At 37.1% G+C, this 8,720-nt stretch overlaps 1 protein-coding gene across 1 annotated transcript in view; it reads left to right on the top strand.

Moving 5' to 3' along the window:
* The first annotated feature begins 257 nt into the window (after positions 1-257).
* The window catches only part of adamts2a (ADAM metallopeptidase with thrombospondin type 1 motif, 2a), a 96,367-nt gene continuing 87,904 nt past the window's right edge, over positions 258-8,720 (top strand). Inside the window, exons 1-2 of the mRNA XM_056262114.1 lie at positions 258-471; positions 2,990-3,393. Coding sequence (XP_056118089.1) covers positions 387-471; positions 2,990-3,393 — 489 coding nt within the window. The 5' untranslated portion in view covers positions 258-386. The remainder of the gene's footprint in view (positions 472-2,989; positions 3,394-8,720) is intronic.

Here is an 8,720-nt window from a genome sequence, read left to right as displayed (position 1 = left end):
GTCTATTGAGTTTATTCAACTTTTTAAACAAATAAACTTCTGACTCTGAAGTGTGAGGCTAACAATTTTGTCATGTTTATCACCCGAGTGCATCACAGGAACGATAAAACGGGAGTTCCCCGTCAATGTTGATGAGAAGAACGATCAGGCTGGTGGTCTTCTGTAGTCATGAGAGGATCTGCATTCACGCTCACCGTGGACTGTGGAGGAGGAGAGGGGGCTGGAAAGGGAGGGTGAGAATGAGAGCCTATCTTCCCCGGTGCACTTTGCAGTCAGTCTGAAAGGGGAGGGGGGAAGGTGGGGGTAGCTTTCGCTGCTGGATCGCTTATCTGAGATCTCAAAGTCCGCCTTTCGCCCGTGCGCTCTCCCCTCTCCGCGGACCTGCCATGGATGTTACTCCTGGATGTGCATTCTTCATTATTTTCCTTCACTTTCAGCACGCAGATACTCTTTACATCGCCAACAGTATAGGTACGTGGAAAGGTTTTCATTTGTCAGTACTGATCACGGTTACTTTATGCAGGAGATACGGATCCGTTCGGGACCGGTGTCCAGCTGTATGAAGCAGCAACTCATGTTTCAGCAACTTGTACTTTTATAGAGATGCACGAGTTTTAAGAATAATTTTACTGTCAGCGACGGTTTCCTTGAATTTGAGTAGATCTGGAACTTTTCATGGCTTCTAAATGGAAAGATCTAACTTTTGTTTGAGTAAAAAGAACGTTATAATACAACGTGCATCTTATTACGATTAACGCGTTGACCGTGAAACTCAAAGGAAGTGCAAAAATCCATGCGACCTGTCAATAATGTAAAACAGCTGATGGATAAGGTGTCTTCTGCTTGAAATAGGCTAACTGTCGCAAAATGCCGACATTACTGTCAAGATGACTATACAGAAGAGTAAATTAGACATAAGAACCATGCACATTACTTTACTGTCAAATAAGATCAGCCAAATCATATTATACTGTTTACTTTGCCTTAAGCTGCTCTTTCCTAGTGAAGTGAAGGACACTTATGCATAGGATGCATAAACAGAGCAGCCAAATGTGTTGCTGCCTCTCTCATCAACTGAAAGGAATGCATGACACATTGTAAGGGACAATGGGGTAAGATTTAGGCTAACCCTTATTCTAAAAAACTACACAGTTTTTGTCAAATAGGCCTATTAGTTTTCAGCTGAACATTAGAAAAGTGATGAGTAGCCTAGCCCATTTTTTATGCTAAAAAGCAGGTTTTTTTTGTGTGCATGTCTTAATTAATTTCATGACAGCTGTACTGTCAAAGAAAATCTATGCAGCTCTAAAAAAAATATGCATTTCGGAGAATTGCAAAATTTACCTTTTTTCCCCTGTGGGGTGTGTCAGATGCTTTCGGGTATAAGCTGTGCCACCGACAGATCTGAATTTAGGAACACTAATATTTCTCTTTGAAATTCCTAAAGTGAGGACTAAATTACATTAAATAATCTGAGTGAGTCCATCAAAAAAAAAGAGGTGTTTTAAGGTTTTTAAATCTTCTCATGGCTGATTTATGGTTGTATTAGAATAATGTCCACTCTGCAATCCAAGTAATGTGTTGTTGTTATCATTATTATCCTTGTTCAAATAACTAATGTTAATACTTTTAATTCAAATCCGAATTGATCAGGCATTTACACAACCTGCCTGTTGATATGACAGCTTACCGCTAACAAGGGGCAACATATTTTGTTGATCCTGGAACAACATTACTGTCCGAAAATTTTATCCTAAATATATCCCCACCCCTAAATCTAAACCCGCATAAGTTATCCCTAAATCAGATGGAAATTAAATGTGGATAACACTGATGTAGAAGCACCTAACTCTGGTTGTTAGCTTAAACTTGACATAAACTGTAAACTTGTCCCCCAAATCTGATTGGTTGATTGGAATGTTGTTCCAGGATCAACAAAGATGTTGATCCTGAAACATGTTGCACTTGGCAGGTTCTGCGATAGGTGATGGCATTTCTCATTTCTCCTTGCCTAGAGCACAAGTTGAGCAAAAGGTGACGCAACTTACCAACTCTCTTCAATGCAATATGTTTCCATAGATTTTTCATTGTTACCCTCTGCTTTGACTGAAAAATTTGACATGTTTTATTTTTAGAATTTTTTTCTTCATCGGAATGGTACGAAACTTGGTAAAGTTTTTGGCACTTGCTATGTGAACACACAAAAAAATCATGGACATGATTCGAACAGGTTAAATGGTCCTGAAAGAAATAGTCACACTTGTGCTCCTCCCGGTCAAAAATGGCCGGATTGGAAATGAATGGGAGACGGATTTCACCTAGTGAAAACATTTGGTACTGCGGCCAAATAAAATCTTGCTGAAAGCTCATTTTTTGAGATATCAGGCTCAAATTTTGAACACATTGTTTAGATATATGGTTTTGTTTTTCTCACAGTTTTAGAGTAAAACATGTTTTTGAATATATATATTTCATATAAAAATTGCAAATAGTATTTTTGCACATTTTCATAACAATAAATGTAAAATTCTGTAACTTTTTTTAAGTACACTTAAAAACATCTTTGAAAATAGGTCAAAATTAAGTCTGTGCTCTAAAGCATTCAAGATTTACGACAGTTTTAAAATTGGAAATGAAATTTTCAGGTCTATGCTCAAAAAGTGAATAGATGGATTATAAATACGGCGTATATATAATTTAGTACCAGAAAATCCCCTAAAAATACAAAATGTTAAATAAAAAACATTATCAAACTAAAATATAGTAGGCTACATTACTTTTAACCAGAAAATATTTACACCTGAAACTTTAAGATGTTATTATAAATAAGATACACAATTGCCATGTGTTTGGATAGCTGTGTAAGTATTGCAGCTGATTTTGAGATTGTTTGAGTTTTAACTGTTGTTAAGCTTCTGCTGTGAAATCTATTGACTTTGTGTTTGTGTGCACATTTGAATGTTTGTACCTGTGTGCGTGCCCCTGACAGATTCACTGCAGCATGTCTTGAGGGAGTACGGGCTAGTGAGGCCGGTGAGTGTGGATGCAGACGGGCGCTTCCTCTCCCACGCCATCTCTGCCAGCCGGTTGAGTGGGCAGGGGTCCCACCGGCGCAAGAGGAGGCAGGCCAACCAGCATGGAGAGACCGACGAGGAGCAGGACCACCTGAGGCACAAGGAGACACTCTTTTATAACGTCACTGTTTTCGGACAGGAGTTTCACCTTCGCCTCAGGCTAAATTCCAGGCTCGTGGCCCCAGGAGCAAAGGTGGAGTGGCTTGAGGACGATAACCAAACGCACTCTGAGCCCTTGTTGCCCAGTGACTGTTTATATGTGGGTTATGTGACAAATGTGCAGGATACATCAGTGGCTATCAGCAACTGCGATGGCCTGGTAAGTTCTTTGCTCTATCGTATAAAGCATTTACTGCATGATGTTCATCTAGTAGGGTAATGACATGATGCCCACTTTTTAAAATATATAAAAAATACAATTCATACATTTAAACACATTTTAAAATTGGGGGGCTACCTGTCAAAAGTAAAAAAAAAAATATATATACAAAAAATACAGTAAAAACAGTAACATTGTAATATATATATATATATATATATATTTTTTTTTTTTACTTTTTTTATTTTGATATATTATAAAATGTAATTTATTCCTATGATGGCTAAGCTGAATTTATCAGCATCATTACTCCAGACTTCAGTGTCACATGATCCTTCAGAAATCATTCTAATATGCTGATTTGCTGCTCAAGAAACATTTCTCATTATTTTTAAAAACCCTCTTAAGGGTTTAACCCCCTTTTTTGAATAAACATGAAAATGCACAATCTGAACTTAAATGGTTGTAATTCAAGAATGCTTTGGAATATAGATGTAAGATTGGTCTTGTTTTAAAGAAGACATTTGGCAGATTTTTGTAGAAGTTAAATAAATTCAGAAAGTGAAACAAAAAAAGTTAGAGTTTATGAAAATGTAAAATGTAAAAATTTTATTATTCATATTTTATATAAAATATATTTTTTCAAAACCTGGTGGACTTTAAAACTGAAAGAAAATCAAAGCCAAAACTCTGAACAAGTTGTGTTTCTAATTTTAGGTTGATATCTCAAAAAATGAGCTTTCAGTAAGATTTTGTTTGGGCGCAGTTCCAAACTTTTTCACTAGGTCACAACCAGACTCCATTACTGCCCATAGGGCACCTCCATTTCCATATGTGTTTTGAGTGATCTGAACCATTATTTCCACAATTTGCATACAATTTATGAAGTAGGCATCCTATTCAGAAGTAGTAAGGGAAGTTTGGCATATTTTGATATGAATTCAACCTCAATAATCACATAAAAATAACATGCATATGCGTTATAGCTCGCTGCCACATCACAAATGGTGAATCTATCATTTTTTTCTTTATATTTAAAACATTTTCAGACCTTTTTTTCTAAACAAAAAAATGTAATGGATGTTATCTTTTGAACTATTGGCATGAAAACAAACTTAGGTTTCTACCATTCTTTCATGATTTTAATGTTCATCACTATTTCAAAATAAAGGTCTTAATACGCCTTAGAAGTATGAAAATATTCTTGTTGCAAATTGATAGATTACGGCTCTTCTGTAATTTATTTTGAAAATCAATCACCAAATATGAAAACTACTGATTGTAAGCTTTCAAATGATATATAGTTTGTCAGTATTAGTTTAGGTTTAGTATAGGATATTACTGTTTTAAATATGTAATGGCTAACTTAAGGGGTTAAAAACAGTTGTGCTGCTTAATATTTTTGTAGAAACCGTAATTTTTCCCCCCCAGGATTCTTTGATGAATTTAAAAATAGAAATCTTTTGTCTTTCCTGTCTTTTTTAAACAAATTAATGCATCCTTGGTGAATACAAGTTTTTATTTTGTTTTATCTTACTTACCCCAAACATTTCAATGCTAGTTTATCACAGTTTTCACAAAAATATTAAGCAGAAAAAACAGCAGCAAAGAGAAATGTTTTAGAGCACCAAATCAGTGACAAAGAAGACTGGAGTAATGGCTATTATTTTTAATCAAATAAATCCAGCCTTGGTGTGCATAAGGGACATATTGTGAATTGTGTTATGAATATATTTCATTGAGATCATCTTAAAATAACAATTAAGGATTTTTTTTTCTTTTTTTACTTGATTGCACGACATGACATTTTTAGAGTAATTATATTTTATTTTCTTTAACAATAAATTGAATGGCATTTGCTCATGTAGGAATACAGAGAGGGCTGCAAAGGTAATGATTCAGATCAGTTGTATACTGTCTTAACCGCTGTTATCTGTTGAGGAGGCTATTTAGCGACTTGCTATTGGATGTCCGCCAGAGGTCCTTCCTGCCGGGTTTCTGTGCGTGCTTGAGCGCTGACTGGCATGGTTAATTCTACTGAAAAAAAGGCTGCCAGTCGCAGCTTATTGACATCACAAGAGTGTGCTGTACATTGTTTTTATATACATCTCTTTACAGAGGGACGACATCAAGTATTTGCTACCATTTTCCACCTCACAAATCGCCCTTGAAAAGCCATTCGGCCTTGGCTGTTGTCCATGAATTAGAGATCGACGTAGATATTATTCATGTGTTTATATCTTGGATGAAATTGGAAGGAATTACCATACGCTTTGGTGGTTTGAATGTGGTAAAGAAGAAGTGATTCTTTATTCAAGCGCAGTTCAGCTTGGGTTCTTAAAGGCTAACATGCGTGCCTCGCTTTTAAAGACACAAAATGACTGTCCTAAATGGATTTACATCCACATTGGTGATGAGTGTGTCCCATTGGCCATTTTATGATTTGGAAGTGTGCTGACAAGCACCACATTGGACTTCACAATGGGCTACTACCTCAAGGCTAAGTGAAGTGTTGGGCCATTAGGGTTAGAGTTTGTATTGTGTTCCACAGAAGAAGGTTACTTACTGGTTTGGAACAACATGAGAGTTATCATTTGCTCTTCCTCATTTTTGGGTGAAAAGTTGGTGAATTTTGAATTTTGGAAATCCTGAAATTACCAAAAAGATGTTAGATTGAATGGAAACTGGTTTACTTTCTATTGCTTTCAGTGATTGATACACATGCCCTCCACTGTCTGTACTTGTAACTTTGTGGCGTTCCTCACGCGGAGGGTGTTAGATTTCTGCGCCTGGAGCACGTGGAGTTTAGTGCATGTTTGGGCAGCATCGGAAAACACTCTGGAGTGACCTCACAAGTACAAGCCCCTGCTCCTCCATCAATTCAGGCTGAGAGGCGGGGGAACAGTAGCCCTGCAGTGAACTCGCAGACACGTACAGCACCACAGGAGAGCAGGGCCTGGCTTTTAGTCGATGTAGAGTGGATTTCTGGATTATTCCATTTGACCCACTGGGTTGTTACTCCGGAGACGGAATCTGAAGGGGAAACATTCACCTTTTTAGATTCCTCATAAAAGAGTAAAAGGAATTTAATGTTGCATTTGGGGAGAACTTCCCTACCCTTTAGCTAAATGCAGTCTAATTCAGCAGATCCGCTTTTTAACCGGTAATTGTGTTATTCTTAGACACTTTTCTTTGCACATTCAGGGGCGAATTGACTAAAAAGTTTTGCAGTATTTCAGCACAAAAACTGTCTATACACTAAACTAAGCACTATTTGCTGGGTGCTGTTAACGTTGTGCTGTTATTGTTAGAGAAATGTAGGCGCTAAACAGAATTTTACTTAAATAAGCTTTGTTTATATTCATTTTCAATCGATCATGGCATCAGTAATTCATCAAATGACGGTCAAATAATGGAGAAGACCAATATAAACTGGTGTTGTGGTCAAGCACATTTTTATCAGTTAAAAGAGTCAGTGGTATCTGGATCGCAGTGGTAAAGGATGCACAGTCCCAGTAAACTATGTCAGATTGCGGAAGTGTGTTGTATCCTCCACAACCGAGCTGCAGGATGGGGAACATGCATTGTGCAAATTGTGTTTCGCAGTAAATTGGACTTTTTTGTAAAATTGATTTGATTAAATCAAGTGTTTAATCCATTCAGACAGCAAATACGTGCAACTAAATGACGCTATCAGTAGGTTCCAATCTATTTTAGTGAATTCTAGTCCTCAGATTGAACAGCAAAATCTTTGTTGTACAATATCACACTCAATGACACATTCAAAGGATGTGACCTCACAACCTAACTGTTTTTGATGCAGACTGCATAGTTCCATGCATATTTAATGTCTGAACCCCCCACATGCGCACGTACAAACACACACGCCTAATTCTTACATAATAGGAGTTTGTGGAAGAACAGAATTATGTAATTCCTGGGGCTAGAATGGATTTTATGGAGATTAAGGAACACTGACATTTCTTAACCCACAGATAATCAATTATATGGATATTCGTATTGTACATGTCCAAATTCTCCTTTCTTTTATAATTGTGGTAGAAAAGCAAAGGGTGACCTTACTTTTGTGCTCGGGTACAAAAATTTGGTTGAGGGGGTTTCTGAAGTGTGCAAAAGTAACTTAAAATTGGATAATTTTTAACAAATATTTTCTTACCTGCCAAGTGCCATGAAACTGTTTTGCATACTTTTCTATTAAAACTGGAATAATATTACAATATTTGTGGAAAAAGTGCATGTCACTCTCAACATCACTATTAAGAATGCTAACATTAATAGAGAAACATGTGATACATTTTTCACATCTTTGCAATTTAAAAAGCAATTGGCCCTAGCAACCTAAACTATTCCTATTGTCAGGAGAGCTCCATCTTTCTCTTGGAAATCTACATTCCTGCTGAGTTTAGTCTTAACCACTGTAACACCTGCCTGCAATTTTCAAGCGAGACTGACAGGTGTGTTTGTTTAGAGTTGGAACTAAACTGCAGGAAGTTAGATTTCTAGGATCAGGGGCATGTTCAAGTTCAAAACGGTGCGCAACGTTTTGCTACAGTTTCCGGGTTGAACGTCATGTTTCCTGGAAACGGCGTGCACCGGTGTGCAACGGGGTTTGAGATACGTTTTCTCTTGTTTGGTGGGTGTGTCAGAACTGCAGTCCAATCAGCAGCAACATGTATATAAAGCACGAGGTATTAAAGTGAACTCGCACAATGGGTTCAAGGAAAGTAATTTACAAATGTGTTCGATGCAGCTCGGTATACGCAACAACTGAGGATATTAGAAGACATGTTTGTCGTAAGTTTTATTGTAAGAATATATCAACATAATGATGTAGTGTATATTTTTAGCTTCATTGCAAGTGTATGACATTAGAAATAAACAATGGTAATTAAGTGCTTTTCCTAAAAATGAGAAAGAAAATACAGGGTATTAAAACAGTATGAACTACAAATAAAGTCAGTATGTGAGGCTAAATAGATGTGTTTTAGTCTGAATTAGGTAAGATGTGTGCTTCCATTTCAATTTCCCTTCACAAATCCCTTCACTTGATTGGGATGTTCTCTTGTGTTCTGGGCGGCAAGTGCAGTAACTGTAACATTGGGCATATTTTGTAGTATTAAACACATATTTATACCGACTTCATCAGGCTCTGAAAATTCTTCACAAAGAACACAAAGAATGGCCTTCTCAGCTGCCATAGTTGCAACTCTTGCGTCATCAGAACAGTGCGTTCAACGCATCACCGTTTCTGTTTAAAAAACGTTGTGCAACGTTTTGTCGGGGCTGAACGCAGCCCAGGAGTGATC

This window comes from Rhinichthys klamathensis, unplaced genomic scaffold (genome assembly GCF_029890125.1).
Source record: "Rhinichthys klamathensis goyatoka isolate OS25496 unplaced genomic scaffold, OSU_Roscu_1.1 h1tg000191l_1, whole genome shotgun sequence".
Lineage (NCBI taxonomy): Eukaryota > Metazoa > Chordata > Actinopteri > Cypriniformes > Leuciscidae > Rhinichthys > Rhinichthys klamathensis.
This window is presented reverse-complemented; position numbering and strand designations above follow the sequence as displayed.